At 41.5% G+C, this 15,675-nt stretch overlaps 2 protein-coding genes across 2 annotated transcripts in view; one reads left to right on the forward strand and one right to left on the reverse strand.

Annotated features, from left to right (window-relative positions):
• Nucleotides 1-4,295, reverse strand: part of CCT6B (chaperonin containing TCP1 subunit 6B) — an 82,013-nt gene extending 77,718 nt beyond the window's left edge. The window contains exons 1-2 of the mRNA XM_067714401.1: nucleotides 4,163-4,295; nucleotides 2,490-2,553 (exon numbers count right to left, since the gene is read on the reverse strand). Coding sequence (XP_067570502.1) covers nucleotides 2,490-2,553; nucleotides 4,163-4,170 — 72 coding nt within the window. The 5' untranslated portion in view covers nucleotides 4,171-4,295. The remainder of the gene's footprint in view (nucleotides 1-2,489; nucleotides 2,554-4,162) is intronic.
• Nucleotides 4,296-4,429: 134 nt separating this feature from the next.
• ZNF830 (zinc finger protein 830) lies at nucleotides 4,430-5,928 on the forward strand. Its single transcript, XM_067714400.1, has one exon. It carries the CDS (start codon nucleotides 4,478-4,480, stop codon nucleotides 5,618-5,620), a length of 1,143 nt encoding a protein of 380 aa, XP_067570501.1. The 5' UTR covers nucleotides 4,430-4,477; the 3' UTR covers nucleotides 5,621-5,928.
• The last annotated feature ends 9,747 nt before the right edge of the window (nucleotides 5,929-15,675 follow it).

Consider the following 15,675-nt stretch of genomic DNA (forward strand, 5'->3'; position numbering starts at 1 on the left):
GATCACCAGGCTAATAAGAGCCAGAGCCAGGATTTAAACCCAAAAGGCCTGACGCCAGAGCCTGTGTTATTAACCATCTTCAAAACATTTCCTCAGCCTAGGACCTCACAACTTCTCACCTAGACTACTAGGAAAACCTTCAGTCTTGACTCCCTTAAAACTGTCCCCCAAATATTTAAAATGCCAATCTGACCATATCACTCATTCATATGTCAGTATGAACATTCTTCTTGGTTAGTATATTACATGCCTATTCACTACTGTCCGCATCACTTTAAACTCCACCAACACCAGACTGCTTGTAGCTCTGCACACACACCAGTTTGCTTCTTTTCTCTGTGCCTTTGCTCATGTTTTTCCTTCTGCCTGGAATGCTATTCTCCACACCCCTCACTCTTTCATCAGGTTCACTCCTCACCCCTCACTCTTTCATCAGGCTCACTCCTTCTAATCCTAAAGATTCAGCCCAGGCCTATTTCCTCCAGAAAGTGCTTCCTGACTACCTCAGGCTAGTTTAGGATACCCCTCCATCCTCAGTGTTTCTATCCCATCCTGTGCCTAGCTCTGTCACTGCACTGTCACACAGTTTCATAACTATGTCAGTGTCTGTCGGCATCTCCCCTCCCCTAATTTCTTCCTTCCTAGCCCAACCCTAATTTTGTTTAGGTATCTCTCTTCCTCAGTGCTTCAGAGGAAGCTGACCCTATCCCTAGCTCAAAGGGCGGATCCTAATTAGATTAAGTCAATTTCCCAAAAAACTGTCACTGGTTTGGGATGGAATAAAACCAATGTCGGCCCAATCATATAAAGGAAGGACTTTTATTCTATGGCTGGGTGAATGGTTTTCTCTTGCCCTCTCCTGCTGAGTGTTAGTAAGGAGAAGAGGCAGCCCTGATTTCTTCTGACAGTCTTTCATCCAGGATGGGAATAAGCCTATGATGAAACAGCATTACAAGTGGAAGAGCTAAGAGACAGAAAGGATCTGGGTACTTGATGACTGAATGAATTTTTTAATCAACTAACCCTAGAAGCCTGTTTTATTGCTATATTTCCTGTTACGGGAGATAATTTTTTTGTTGTTTAAGTGACTTTTAGTCAAGTTTCCACTGCTTACAGCTAAAAGCATCTTGAGATAAGTTGCAGGTACTGAATTAATAGACAGATCCCAATACTACATGAAACACAAAGTGATCCTTTTAGCACTTCGAAAGGACAGGTTATGCTTTGCTAAAATGGTCCTTGAAAGAGCAAAAATCCAACTGCTTAATTGGAAAAGACAGATAAGTAACGCAAAGAAAACACTACAAATTGAACAAAAGCATGGAGGTAGAAATGTATGTAATGATTTCAGAGGCCAGTGAATGACGGAGTCTGGCTAGAGGAGACTGTTTATAAAGGGAAATAAAACTAGAAAAGTAGGTAAATTCACAATGTGGAAAACCTTCATTAATTTTTCTCTAGTTATTTTTTAAAAGGTGCATAATTTGGTTTCAACTTTCTCAGTGATGTTTTCTTTCTTAGGCCATTAGTCATGGGTACATGGCTAATTTTTTAACTTTTATATATATTTCAAATATTTCATTTTTTAAAAAGGTATATAATTTCAATAAAAGGCATTATTTTAACTAAAAATTTCATTATTATTTCCATTTATAATTGTCCAAAAACATCTTGATGAAAATTAACTTTTTCCCTCTAAAATTAAACCATTTTACTAGCAAAAAAACAAATAACTTTTTATTCAAAATAAAGTACCACATGAATGTGCGTTCTATGAAATTCTAATACCTCAGAAATGTAAAGATCAGCTTGTTTTAGTAACTCTCCGATAATTAGGACATTTGAAGTAGTACCATCTCCTGTAATGTCATCCTGGGCTGTTGCTACTTTTGCTATCAAGGAAGCTGTTGGGTGTTGAATTTGTTGAAAAAAGCAAGCAAAAGATTAAAAAAGAGAGAGAATGAGACAAAGAAATAGTCCACCAAAAACAAGATAACCTAAGGGTCAACAGTAAAATTAAGAAATGAAATAAGCTTCATTCTATAAGTTCACAAGTTTTATATTATCATACATAATAAATGTCAAAACGAAAAGTTAAAACCTGAGAACTAATGAGGTTTGAACATTTTATAAAAGAGTCTCTGCTTCGAATGCAATGACATTTCCAAAATAAGATTAAATCCTTCAATCTTGAAGATGAATGTATGTACTAAACTTGCAAAGGATTTTTTTCCCATGATTACAAAGAACGTTAAGTGCATTGACTTTAAAAAATGTAACTAATTTGGAAGTATCCCTAAGTTATTATTTGCACTACACAAAGATCTGAAAACAGCCAATAGACTTTTTTTTTCCCTAAGGTTTAAACAAACAAGCATATCTCATGACTGCAGTATTTAGCTGACGGCCTTGGTTTAAGGATATACAAATTGTACTATGTTCTCAGCTAAGGCTAATTAAGGTTTATTAAGTCAGCAACATCAGCTCACCATCTCATGGAGCAGTACATTGCCATCTTTGGTGAGTTTCATGTCTCCTGCACCAGAAACAAGCCTGTTCAGAAAACAGTGGTTATAAACTTCATACAGCAAGAGCCAAACAAGACACTCCCAGTGTTAGCCACTCCACTATCCTTAATATAAGTAACTGGGTGTGGAAAACTTCCATTATACCATGGGGGATACCACAGTAACTACCACAGAATCACTTCTCCCCAGATGGACTGCTATGGTGATTTCATTCCAAACAGCACATTTACAAGTTTAAGGACAAGAGCAGTCCATGAGTTATGAACAGTGGCTTGGTACCTGGAAGAGTACTTGGAAGTCTACAAACCACAAATTTGTGAACTTTCTGCAGGTTTCTTTTTTTGTGAAATGTTACCATTCATTCACTCAACTAATGTTTTCCCTCACCCCTCATGTTTATTAGATCAAGTTCTGTCAATTCTACAACCTAAATGTCTCTTAAATCTGCCCACTCCTCTCCATCTCCACTGTCATCATCATCTCTAGTCTGGACTACTTAGCATCTTGATATGTCTGAATTTGAATTTACCCTCCACAGTGCATTTATCTTTCTAAAAGGCAATGTGATTCAGTCAGTTCCCTCACCAAAAATCCTTCCATGATTTTCATGTTCTCCATCACCTTCATGATAATATCCAAACTATATAGCAATGACGTAAGTTACCTTTCCCAATCTGGGTAATGTCTATTTCTTCTACCTCTTCTATCAAATGAGATCTTGTGGGCAAACCTTGGGGTTCCCTTACTACATCATGTTTGCTTTCGTTTCTGTTGGATTTACACCATTGAGCTTCTCTTGTTCCTGAAGGTACCCTATCTAGAAGTCCTTTACTCCCTTCTCCAACTGGAGAACTCTGATTCGTTTTTCAAGACTGATGAAAAATCCTCTGTTATTGAGAAGCTTTCCCTTCTCCCTTCTGCCATCAGTTATTAGTCCCTTTCCTCAGTATAATGGTATATATATAATTAGCACATTCATCTCTACCAGAACTCCTTAAGAATAGAAACTGTATCTTAGTCATCTCTGTGTTCCCAGCATCCCAGTCAGTACATACTCAGTGCCCTCTTTTACTGTTAATATTAATTACTTTGCTCATTCCTCTGAGACTGTATCTCTCTCCTCTTACACCTCTTTGCCCTCACTAGTCTCCTTCCCTCTCTTCTAAAGAAAATAATAGTCCTTAGTAAATATATGCTGAAAGAGCGTTCAACTTGCCTAGGGACGCATAGCTAAAGCGGTCCTTGAATTTGAACCCAAGCCTGCCAGGTTCCAAAGCCCGTGCCGTCTCCACAACACACTGCCCAGCAAAACCCAAACTCTTCAACAGCAGGGGAGCTAGATGGTTTATGTTTCATATATGACACTAAATGAACTGACTTTCTACTTGCATATGAACCTTACCGAGAAGTTGGAGGGCAGGGAGGAATCACAGTGAGCCCTTTTTTCGGGTAGCATTTCTCCTCCTCTCCCACCAGACTAGAAATGAGCTCAGGGCAGGAATGAGAACGAGGGAAAGCAGGCCCACAAGTGCGTCCACATCGCTCCCAACTCTTTGTGGAACGTCTGCCTCACAGCGCGCCCGGACACCCAACAAACCCCGACGCCCTAACCGCCGCTCCAACCGCCGTCTCACATTTTCATGGTTCCCTTAGGACCCAAGTTGGTCCGCAGCACATCCTGCAGCCCTCGGGCGGCGCATATATCGACTGCCAAGGCCGCCTGGGCCTGCGCCACCTCAGCCTTGGAGTTTATGCCTTTTACCTCAGCCCTGGCCAGACGGTAGGAAGAGTCCCCGCCCCGTAAGGCGGCCTCAGCTGCTATTCTGAGGGAAATCCTGGCGCTACGGCTCACGCTCCTGAGCCTCAGCCAATCCGCGCCCGGACAGGAAGTAACGTCATCAGGCGTCGGCGGGACGGAAGCCAAAATCGCCTCGGGTCGGGTCGCAAAGATGGCGTCTTCTGCCTCCGCTCGGCCTGAGGCGGGGAAACGAGTGGTTAATCAGGACGAACTGCGGCGGTTGATGAAGGAGAAGCAGCGTCTGAGCACCAACCGTAAACGGATAGAATCTCCATTCGCGAAGTACAACCGCTTGGGGCAGCTGAGTTGTGCCCTGTGTAACACCCCGGTTAAGAGCGAGCTCCTGTGGCAGACTCACGTCCTGGGAAAGCAGCACCGAGAGAAAGTGGCCGAGCTGAAAGGCGCGAAGGAAGCCGCCCAGGGACCGTCCGCCAGCGCAGTGCCTCAGTCCGCCAGCACAGTGCCTCAGTCCGCCAAGAGGAAGGCGCCGGACGCAGAGAGCCAAGATGCCAAAAGAGCGAAGGCCTCCCTGGTGTCTCAAGTACAGCCCTCCACTTCCGCTTTGCCCACCAACTTTGACAAAGCCGGAAAGGAGTCCACTAGGGCGACCCTCAGTAAGGCTTCGGGACTCGGTTTACTCCCTGATTATGAAGATGAGGAAGAGGAGGAGGAGAAAGAGGAGGGAGGAGGAGGAGAAGGGAAAAGGGGGGATGTCTGTAAGCATCCGGCCAACGCACAGGGCAAGGAACACTCAGTTTCCTCCGCGCGGGAGGCAACCGGTAGTAGGCTGCCAAGCGATTTCTCGGACACAAATCCTCCCAAGGCCCCTTTAATTCCTCATTCAGGGTCAATTGAGAAAGCAGAAATACATGAAAAAGTGGTGGAAAGGAGAGAAAACACCGCGGAAGCATTACCGGAAGGGTTTTTTGACGACCCTGAGATAGATGCGAGGGTACGAAAGGTTGATGCCCCAAAGGATCAGATGGACAAAGAATGGGACGAATTTCAAAAAGCCATGAGACAGGTCAACACTATTTCCGAAGCCATAGTTGCCGAAGAGGATGAGGAGGGACGCTTGGACCGGCAGATTGGGGAGATCGATGAGCAGATAGAGTGTTACCGTCGGGTGGAAAAGCTGCGGAATCGCCAGGATGAGATAAAAAATAAGCTTAAAGAGGTTCTGACCATAAAAGAACTGCAGAAAAAGGAAGAGGAGAATGTTGACAGCGATGATGAGGTAGAACTACAGGATTTGTTGTCTCAGGATTGGAGGGTGAAAGGAACTTTGTTATAGGGTTTCAAAGACCCAAGAGTTCTACATCCTCTACGACTGTATAAAAAGTTCCACCTCTCAATACGATATCGTTTACTCCATGCCTAGAGATTTGGTAACTTGACTGGGTTGTCGAGATACAATGAGCCTGTGAAGATACCGCTTTGGAAAATTGGTGTAAAATATTTTTGAGGTAAAGGTGTTTTTGAAGTTTTCGAAGTATTACACTCAAATGCCCACTTTTTCACACACTTATAGATCCAAAGTTTGGGTTGTAAAAGCTGTAAGCTGTAAATATTGTACATATTAAATATATATTTACTTAAAAATTATGTTTTGAAAGTTATAAGTTAATAGAAGTCAGACCAACCGACAAGCTTTTAGATGAAAACCAAGTGTGGCATTTAGAATGTATATGGCTTTTTCTTTTCTGACTCCTAAATCAAACTCAAGAGGGTTGTCGCCGGGAGGGGGGTTGTTTTGTTGTTGTTTTTAAGAACACTACTCATATAAGTCATTCAGGGCTAATCAGATCTCTGTTTCAAAACCGTGTTCCAGGAGAGTATGGTGAAAAATATATGCCAAGTATGACCAACCTCCTTAATCCAAAGTTTCTCTTGATTAAACCAGTGATTCTCGGAGGTTGGTGCAGAGGAAGATCTCATACAAAGATTTTTCAAAAGTGTATGTGGATCATCTAGGAAGCTTTTTAAAAAATTCATGTGCTTGTGCCCTACCATTGGAGAGATTCAGTAAATCTGGAGTGAGGCTCAGACACCTGTATTAGTTTTGATGGCTTCCCAGGTTATTCTGTGGGAATGCCCTGGTGGTTCAGTGGTTGGGACTCCGCGCTTCCACTGCAGGTGGCGCGGGTTCTACACCTGGTCGAACTAAGATTCCCGCAAGCCGCGAGGCACGGCCAAAAAAAGAAAGCTTCCCAGGTTATTCTAGTAAGGCCAAAATTGGAGCACCACTGCCCTAAATCCAGAACCTATTTATAATTTTCCAGGCTTTGTTTTTTCTTTAAATGACACATTCCGTAAGTTTACTGTCTACTGCATAAAAGAAATGCTACCTTTTATTTATATCCCATCTAATCTTAAATTTTATTGTTACATATTATAAATTAGGGGTCAGAGTTAACAGGGTCTATCAGTTGTAGGAAGGAGGTATAAGTTGTTTCTCTAGCGGTAACAATTAGCCTGTGCTGATCATCAATAGTTTAAATCAGTCCTTCTCCCTTTGGAGATAGAGGTATTCAAATAGGAAAAAGGAATTAGCAGTGTTCCAGGGATAGAAATGCATACAGCACATTCAAATAAAAGTGAGTAGTAATAATAATACCTAAGACTTTCTTATAAGCCAGGCAGAGTTCTAAGTGTTTTACATAAACTCAATCTAGTTTCCCTAAAGCCCAGGTTTTAAGCCCGGGGATAAGGTATAAAAAAGCCTTGAGTGTTAAACAAAAGAATTCTTCCTGTAGGCAATGTGGGCAAAATGGAAGTTTTTGAGCAGAGTCATATCTGCAAGAAATATTATGGAAGATTATTTCAGTTGCAGTATATAGAACGGAATGAACATGGGTGGGGGTAGGAAGCTGGGAGAATACTTGGAAACTAGATTTTAAAAGCAAGGCAACTAAGACTGTAATTAGGTATGTATTGAAAGAAAAGTAATAGTATTGAAAGAATTTCACAGGAAGGGCTAACATTGACTAGAAGTGAAGAAAAACAGGAGATATATAGATGGAATTCAGGGGTGTTGGGTTTTTCTAGTGTGGGTGCCTAAAAGAAGTTATCTAACACTTATGGAGCATATTAATTGTCCTGCGGCCTTTGGCAGAAAGGCTTTGCTTTCCTGAGCTGTCCAGTGGATCTGTGATAGCAACTTCAGTTTGATAATAATAAGTTTATCATCTTACTATTTCAGGATGTGAGAAAGTACAAGGGGGGTCTTGAATGGTGTGCCAACTTCTACATGGGCCTAAGAGGCTAGGCTAATGATCTAGAGGAGCACTGAATATTAAAAATATAATTCAAGCCACATACGTATATTAAATTGTCTAGTAGCCACATGAAAAAGTAAAAAGAATGTGACATTAGTTTTATTTAATCCAATATATCCAAAATATTCCATTAAATTTCAATATGTAATCAATATTTAAGTATTATTAATGAAATATTTTACATTTTGGGGGTTCCTGTAGAAATGTATTTTGAAATCTGGGTGTATCTAATACATCTCAATTTGGACTGGCCGTATTTCAAGTACTCACTAGCCATATGTGACTAACGGCTACCATAAAGGACATCTCAGGTTTAAAGAGAAAGGTACTGGAACTTCCCTCATGGTCCAGTGGTTAAGACTCAACGCTCCCAATGCAGGGGGCATGGGTTCGATCCCTGGTCGAGGAACTAAAATCCCACATGCGGCACGACACAGCCAAAAAAATAAAGAGAAAGGTATCCAAGTGGAAAAATACATGATCAGGAGGTAGTGAGCAGCCCAGTTTAACTGGAGCAGAGTGTTTATTCCTGACAACAGTGGGAGTTATCACTGAAAAGGTAGGTTACGAACCGTTGTGGAGGGCCTTGAATGCCATGCTCTAAGGAGTCGGAACTTTCACTGAGAGTTGAGTATCCTTGAGGTTGTTGAGTCCTTTACTGTAACACAGTTAAAGGATGAGCTTCAGGAATGCCAGGCATATAAACCCCCAGTGGGTTTTTAGGAGGACCCAAAAGCTCTCAAAATCTCCCAATGCTCTGTATCCCAGAGCATGAGTGATGGGTCCCTGATCAAAATCAAGTGAATCCTTGTTGTATCTGAGATTGATGTAGATAGCTACACAGGCTGTTGAATCCTTCTTGTTCCTCCATGCCTTAGAGAGCTCCTTTGTACCTCTTAGAGCTGTGGGAAATAGGTTTCGGCATTAGACTGCAAGTACCACCAGTGTTTCCAAATTGTAAGAATTGGTCCCAGGGATTTCTTCCTGTCACTTGTTCTGTTTTTAGAGAACCCCCCCCCCCAACAATTCAGCCAACATTTACAGGCATACCTCAAAGATATTGCAGGTTCCATTCCAGACCACCACAATAAAGTGAATATTGCAATAAAGCAAGCCACACAAATTTTTTGGTTTCCCAGTGCATAAAAAACTTATGTTTACACTATATTTTAGTCTATTAAGTGTGTAATAGCATTATGTCTTGAAAAAAGTACATACCTTAATTTAAAAATTCTTGTATAGAAAATGCTTACCATCATCTGAGCCTTCAGTGATCATAGTAGTAACATCAAAGATCACTGATCATAGATGACCATAACAAATATGATAATAGGGGGAAAGTTTGAAATATTGTGAGAATTATCAAAATGTGACAGAGACACGAAGTGAGCAAATGCTGTTGGAAAAATGGCACCAATAGAGTAGCTCAACACAGCGTTGCCACAAACCTTCAGTTTGTAAAAACAAATGTAGCACTATGAAGTGCAATAAAATGAGGTATGCCTATGTGTTAGAATTATTGTAAATACTACAAAAAGTAATTATGTAAATACTACCTCTCACCCAAATACAGTTCCCCTAACTTGGAGGAAAAAAAAATTGCTGATCTCATAACTAGCCTTCAGATGTTCATTTGTCCAGTGCCTTACAATTTACAAAATGCTTTCACATAGATCTCATTTAATGATGGAAGTAATGACTACTTTTTACACACCAGGGAACAGAATAAGATGCTATGGAATTAAAATTGCAGGGAAAAGAGTATAACTTAGACTTAACACTTTTAATGTAACACTCACTAGATTAGTATGGAGTAATGGAAAGAACAAGGGAATTGGCACGAGAAAAGACAGGTTCAAGTTCCCACTCTACTTTTTTTTTTAATGAAGTATAGTTGATTTACAATATTGTGTTAATTTCTGCTGTACAGCAAAGTGATTCAGTTATATACTTTTTCATATTATTTTCCATTATGGTTTATCACAGGATATTTAATATAGTTCCCCCTACTCTACTTTTTAATGTCTAGTGATCTTGGGCAAGCCGCCTCTCTGAAACTTAAGTTTGCTCTACTATAAAATGATGATGATACCCCACAGGGTGTAGTGAGAGTCTAATAATACATGCATGTGAAAGGGGTTTATAAACTGAAGTTTATAAATAAAGCAATAAAAGTGTTTCTGCTAGTGGAATCTGGTCTAACTCTGCCCCATGCTGCTACTAACTTGCTAGCTTGATCTTAGGCTAATAATTTAATGCCCCTTAATTCCATCTTTAGAATGAGGGAATTAGAGCAGATGATTTTTCTTTTTTTTTTTTTTTGAGATTTCTTTTAACTCCAAATAATTTTGCCATGAGACAAGTGGCGTCTCACTTTTTAAAGATTTTAAAAGTCATTCAGTTGACTATCTGGAGACAGAGATGGCCAAAGTATTGTTACTTTTACTTGCACGATTTGCCCAGGATAGTCCCAGTTGTCTTGGTTTAATTATGAACGGTGTCCCGTTTCACTCTCAACACTGTTCCTTTTTGCAGATACATATATAGGTATATACTCACCTACCTAAAAGTTTGATATGAGGAAAAACCACTTCTAATGAATGGAAGGTCTTAATGGAAATAGTATGTTTCCTGTTAATGATGCACCCATTGGCTAGCTACTTGGCTGGATGTTGTGTTAGGGGATTTGAGTCAATACATATGTGGGTAGGAATTATGGCCAGATAGATGACCTTAGGTTGGTTTGTTGTCTTTCTTTTTTTTTTTTTTTTTTTTGCTGTGTTGGGTCTTCGTTGCTGCGCACGGGCTTCTCACTGCTGTGGCTTCTCTTGTTGCAGAGCACGGGCTCTCGGTGAGCGGGTTCAGTAGTTGTGGCTCGCAGGCTCTAGAGCACAGGCTCAGTAGTTGTGGAGTACGGGCTTGGTTGCTCCGCAGCATGTGGGATCTTCCCGGACCAGGGCTCGAACCCGTGTGTCCTGCATTGGCAGGCAGATTCTTAACCTCTGCACCACCAGGGAAGTCCCCCCTTAGGTTGCTTTTTAATACTGAGAGTCTAGTAGCCTGTACAATACCAGGAATTTAGATGCTTTAAATTTGAACAGGAAAAAAAAATTCCTGTAACCCTGTGTTCTATTTTCTATCTGCATTTCCTCCCTCAGCGACCTCATTCATTCCCATGGGTTTAAATATCACCCATACTGCAGCAAATGAATGGACCTAGAGATTATCATACTAAGTGAAGTAAGTCAGACAGAGAAGGACAAATATTATCATACTAAGTGAAGTAAGTCAGATAGAAAGACAAATATCATGATATCGCTTATATGTGGAATCTTAAAAAATAATACAAATGAACTTATTTACAAAACAAATAGAGCCACAGATGTAGAAAACAAACATGTTTATGGGGGGGAGCGGGGGGGGAAGGGATAAATCGGGAGATTGGGATTGACAAAGACACACTACTATCTATAAATTAGATAACTAATAAGTTATCTAACTGTATAGCACAGGGAACTCTACTCAATACTCTGCAATGACCTATATGGGAAAAGAATCTAAAAAAGAGTGGATAGGTGTATATGTATAACTGATTCACTTTGCTGTACAGCAGAAACTAACACAACATTGTGAATCGACTGTACTCCAACAAGGGACTTCCCTGGTGATCTAGTGGGTAAGACTTCACACTCCCAATGCAGGGGGCCTGGGTTCGATCCCTTGTCAGCGAACTAGATCCTGCATGCAGGCCGCAACTAGGAGTCCGCATGCCTCAACGAAGATCCCATGTGCCGCAACTAAGACCCAGTGCAGCATAAATAAATAAATAATAAATAAATATTTTAAAAACTATACTCCAATAAAATTTTTTTAATAAAATTAATATCACCCATATACTGATAACTCCTGATTTATATCCCCAGCCTTAACCTTTCTCCCGGGAGGCATCCTTCATTCCCTTTTCTTATGCAAATCTAATGCATTAGTTAAGTCCTGGCAACTCTACCTCTAAAATATGCCCAGAATCTGTCTACTTCTTTCTGTCTCTACTGGTCCTAACCACCAACATTCTCTGCATTAATTGTTGCCTGTCCCCATCCCAGCCACGAAGTAATCACAGTTATCTTTTAAAAATGTATATCAGGTCACTCTGTCACTTAAAACCCTTCATTATATGCTTCCATCACACTTAGGGAAAAAAAGAATCCAGTCCCTATCAAGCTTACCTGATGCTCTGTGGTTACTAATTCAAATATCTACTATTTATGAACTGCTGACCATGAGCCCCATTAAAGGAGGATGGGAGGGGACAGGTGAGCATAACTGCTGTATGTTGAAATCAAATGTTATCATTCAGGAGTAGTGGCCTGGCCTGGCCAAGTTTTTTTAATTTTCAAGAGAAATTGCAAGTCAGAGTCATTTATGTTTTTAGTGAAATCTCAGAAACACCATGTGAGCTAAATGTGATCCAGGGAACCCCACTTTGTGAACTACTTTCTAACGTCATGTGCTACACTCTCCCCTTTTATTCTCTATGTCCCAGGTCTCACCGGCTAGCCTCCTATTCCTCAAGCATGCCATTTCAGGACCTGTGCCTTGCAGTTCCCTCTGCTTGGGACCTGACCTCAAATAGCATGGTAGTCGTCTCATCATTCAGTTCTCAGCCCTAATGTCCCTTTCTCAGATTACATAAACAGCCATCCCCCCACCTCCTGTCATTATATCACATTTTTCCTGTGAATTCAGTAAACTTACCACTATCTTAAGTTAGCTTGTTTATTGGTACATAAATTTTGTGTCTCCACATCAGAATGTAAACTCCACAAGGGCAGGGAGCTCATCTGTCTTGTTCACAACCTAAAATAATGCTAGGGGGGACTTCCCTGGTGATGCAGTGGGTAAGACTCCACGCTCCCAATGCAGGGGGCCTGGATTCAATCCCTGGTCAGGGAACTAGATCCCACATGGATGCCACAACTAAGAGTTTGCATGCCACAACTAAGGAGCCTGTGAGCCGCAACTAAGATCCGGCGCAACCAAATAAATAAATACTTAAAAAAAAAAAAAAACATAATCCTGGACTGGATCCTGGATCAAAAAAAATAAAATAATGCCAGACACATAATAGGGCTTGATAAATATCTACTGAATGAATAATACCCACAAGGCAGCAAGTTCCTTGGCAAAGTTATCAAAAGACCAAACTGACTCATGGAAATTGGAACCAAAACAGAAGTCGGTTCAGCAGCTTAAAGGAAGGAATAAGAAATCTGCCTTGTGTCTCTCTTCTCTGGCACATGAAGCCCTTATCTATGCTGAGAGTAGCAGCGCAAGGAGGTATACACAATAGCCTCTATAGTGTAATGGGCCACCTCCGCATTTAGCAGCTAATACGAATTCTTCCTGGCACCAAGCAAGCAAGAGGGATGTCCATATGTCAGTGGGAGCTGATGGGGAGCCCTGATTGCCTAGAGGCCTCTCAAGTGGAGAAAAGGAGGAATAAAGTGATTCAATAGCAGAGTAAGATCAAAGAGTCAGCAAGTACACATTGCTTCCCAGCTGCTCTCAGCTCTCAGCCCCTTCTCTGCCATCACCATCTCATTCGGCTCACTCCTGTCCCTTGGCAGTCAAAGCTATTTCTGAGTGAGTCTTTGCATTCAGCCATCATCCTTCGTTGTAAGCACTCCCAGTCTCAGAGGAGGAATGGAGTTCCACCTGGCTCCACCTCCATTTTGCTACAGCATTTGGGGGGCTTCAAACACACTGGGGAGCCAGCAGTCACCTTTAGGGGAGTTCAGAGGACCATGCTGGTTGGGTGGTTAGTGGTGGTGGTTATTGTTTTCATTGTGTGTAAGTATTGTTTGCTTGTTGTCCTGCCAAATGTGGTTATAAGAGAGTATCAAACCAGGTTGTCAGGTTATTATTAATAGTAGTTACCATTCACTGGATTCCTACCATGTGTCTGGCATTTTGCTAGGGCTTGACATACCCATCTCTAATCCTTCCAACAACCCTGTACGGTATATACTATCTTCATTTTACAGATGTGAAACTGATGCTCAGAAGTGAAGGAACTTTCCCACAAAGTCCCTACTATTACCCTGCATCATTATTATTTAACATTGCCTTATATTTGCATAGTGAGAGTATTATTTACTCACCAACCTTCAGATCAGTTTTCTTCAAGTCTCAACACCCCCCAACTATTGTCACCTCCATTTTAGATGTAAAATGATTTGTCCAAGGTCACTCAGCAAGTTAATTGCTGAAGTAAGAGTAGGTGTAACTTGATTCCCAGTCCAATGTTCTCTATTTAATAATGAAATATGGAAAATGGGAGAGGATCCCCGAAAATAGCAAGAATTGAGATTAGGGAAGTTTACCATCGAGGTTAAGGGAACTTGGTGCTGTTCAAAGACCTTGGCTGGGCTGGGAAATCAAATATTTTGAAGTTTGTTATCACATTCTCTCCACACTGCCCTGCCTTAACCCCATTTCACCAGCAATAAATTTTACTCCTTAGTGGTCTCTGGTCAGAGCAAGAAGGATGACTTCAGTTCCCAGATATTCCAACTGGGAAACAACATACACCATTCCCAGTGGTCCACCACTTTTTAACCAAGTGACCTTGGATTAAGTTACTTCACCCTTACTTTCCCCAACTACAAAACAGGGGGAATAACAGTTTCTATTTTCTGGGACTACTGAAAGGATTAGTTGAATAACTGAACACATGGCCCTTACCTTCAAGAAAACTGCAATCTGGTTTTATTGTAAACAGTATAAGAAATCCAGCAGTTATTGTGGAATCTAAAAAAAATGTACATGGGACTTCTCTGGTGGCGCAGTGGTTAAGAATGTGCCTGCCAACGCAGGGGACACGGGTTCAAGCCCTGGTCCAGGAAGATCCCACATGCTGCAGACAACTAAGCCCGTGCGCCACAACTACTGAGCCCACGTGCCACAACTACTGAAGCCCGCACGCCTAGAGCCCGTGCTCCGCAACAAGAGAAGCCACTGCAATGAGAAGCCCGCGCACCACAACGAAGAGTAGCCCCCACTCGCCACAACTAGAGAAAGCCCGCACACAGCAGCGAAGACACAACGCAGCCAAAAATAAACGAATTAATAAATTTTAAAAATAAATAAATGGGGGGCTTCCCTGGTGGCACAATGGTTGAGAATCTGCCTGCTAATGCAGGGGACACGGGTTCGAGCCCGTGGGGTCTGGGAAGATCCTACATGCCACGGAGCAACTAGGCCCGTGAGCCACAACTACTGAGCCTGCGAGTTTGGAGCCTGTGCTCCGCAACAAGAAAGGCTGCGATAGTGAGAGGCCCGTGCACCGCGATGAAGAGTGGCCCCCACTTGCCACAACTAGAGAAAGCCCTCGCACAGAAACAAAGACCCAACACAGCCAAAAATAAATAAATAAATGTGGGGTTTAAAAAAATAAAAATAAATAAATGGTACAAATGACAGATGTAAAAAACAAACTTATGCATTTGTAGTGATGTGAATGAACCTAGAGTCTGTCATACAGAGTGAAGTCCGAAAGAAAAATAAATATATATTAATGCATATATATGGCATCTAGAAAAATGGTACAGATGAACCTATTTGCAGGGCAGGAAAAGAGATGTAGACATAGAGAACAGACCTGTGGACACGGTGGGGGGGGGGCGGGGGGGAAGGGGAGGGCGGGACAAATTGAGAGAGTAGCATTGACATATATACACTACCATGTGTAAAATAGGTAGCTAGTGGGAAGATGCTGTATATGGCACAGGGAGATCAGCTCAGTGCTCTGTGATGACCTAGAGGGGTGGGATGGGGAGAGGGGAGGGAGGCTCAACAGGGAGGGGATATATGTATACATATAGCTGATTCTCTGTTCTACAGCAGAAACTAACACAACATTTTAAAGCAATTATACTCCAATTTAAAAACATAATTTATGGTTACCAATAGGGGCGAGGGGAGGGATAAATTGGGAGATTGGGATTGACATATACACACTACTATATATATAAAATAGATAACTAATAAGGACCTACTGTATAGCACACGG

Source organism: Pseudorca crassidens, chromosome 19, assembly GCF_039906515.1.
Source record: "Pseudorca crassidens isolate mPseCra1 chromosome 19, mPseCra1.hap1, whole genome shotgun sequence".
NCBI lineage: Eukaryota > Metazoa > Chordata > Mammalia > Artiodactyla > Delphinidae > Pseudorca > Pseudorca crassidens.

Excerpts from the sequence above, each read along its gene's own strand:
- ZNF830 (XM_067714400.1), top strand. The coding sequence starts at position 4,478 with ATGGCGTCTTCTGCCTCCGCTCGGCCTGAGGCGGGGAAACGAGTGGTT.